The sequence below is a fragment of the Gekko japonicus genome, unplaced genomic scaffold (assembly GCF_001447785.1).
Source record: "Gekko japonicus isolate JY-2015 unplaced genomic scaffold, Gekko_japonicus_V1.1 scaffold1498, whole genome shotgun sequence".
NCBI lineage: Eukaryota > Metazoa > Chordata > Lepidosauria > Squamata > Gekkonidae > Gekko > Gekko japonicus.
Window position 1 is genome coordinate 102,038 of NW_015176494.1, and position 381 is coordinate 102,418.

Genomic DNA, 381 nt, shown 5'->3' on the forward strand with positions numbered 1-381 from the left:
GGCTTCGAGGGAAAGGGCGGGAAAGGCCAGGCCAGGCCAGGCCAGGCCCGGGCGGCGGCGGCGGCGCCTCCTCCTCCTCCTCCTCCGCGCCCATGGCTGAGAAGGGCCCCCCCTCCTCCTCCTCCTCCTCGCAGGGCGGCGGCGGCGGCAGCCAGGCGGTGGGGGTCGGGGTCTCGTCCTCGTCCTCCTCGTCGTCCTCGTCGGGCACGCTGAGCTCGCTGGAGACGCTGCCGGCCCAGGAGACGCTGCCGCCCATCGCCGAGGAGGAGCCGGACGAGCGCCCGCAGCCCTGGGGACGCCTCTTCGCCCTGCCCGCCGGCCTCGGACCCTGCGGTAGAGCGCGCCACACGCCCCGCCCCCGCCCCCCCCACGCGCGACCCC

General features: G+C 78.2%; 1 protein-coding gene across 1 annotated transcript in view; it reads left to right on the forward strand.

Moving 5' to 3' along the window:
• CHEK2 (checkpoint kinase 2) overlaps positions 1-381 on the forward strand; it is a 47,172-nt gene that overhangs the window by 1,964 nt on the left and 44,827 nt on the right. The window contains exon 2 of the mRNA XM_015427274.1: positions 135-333. Within this exon, the coding sequence (XP_015282760.1) occupies positions 135-333 (199 nt within the window). The remainder of the gene's footprint in view (positions 1-134; positions 334-381) is intronic.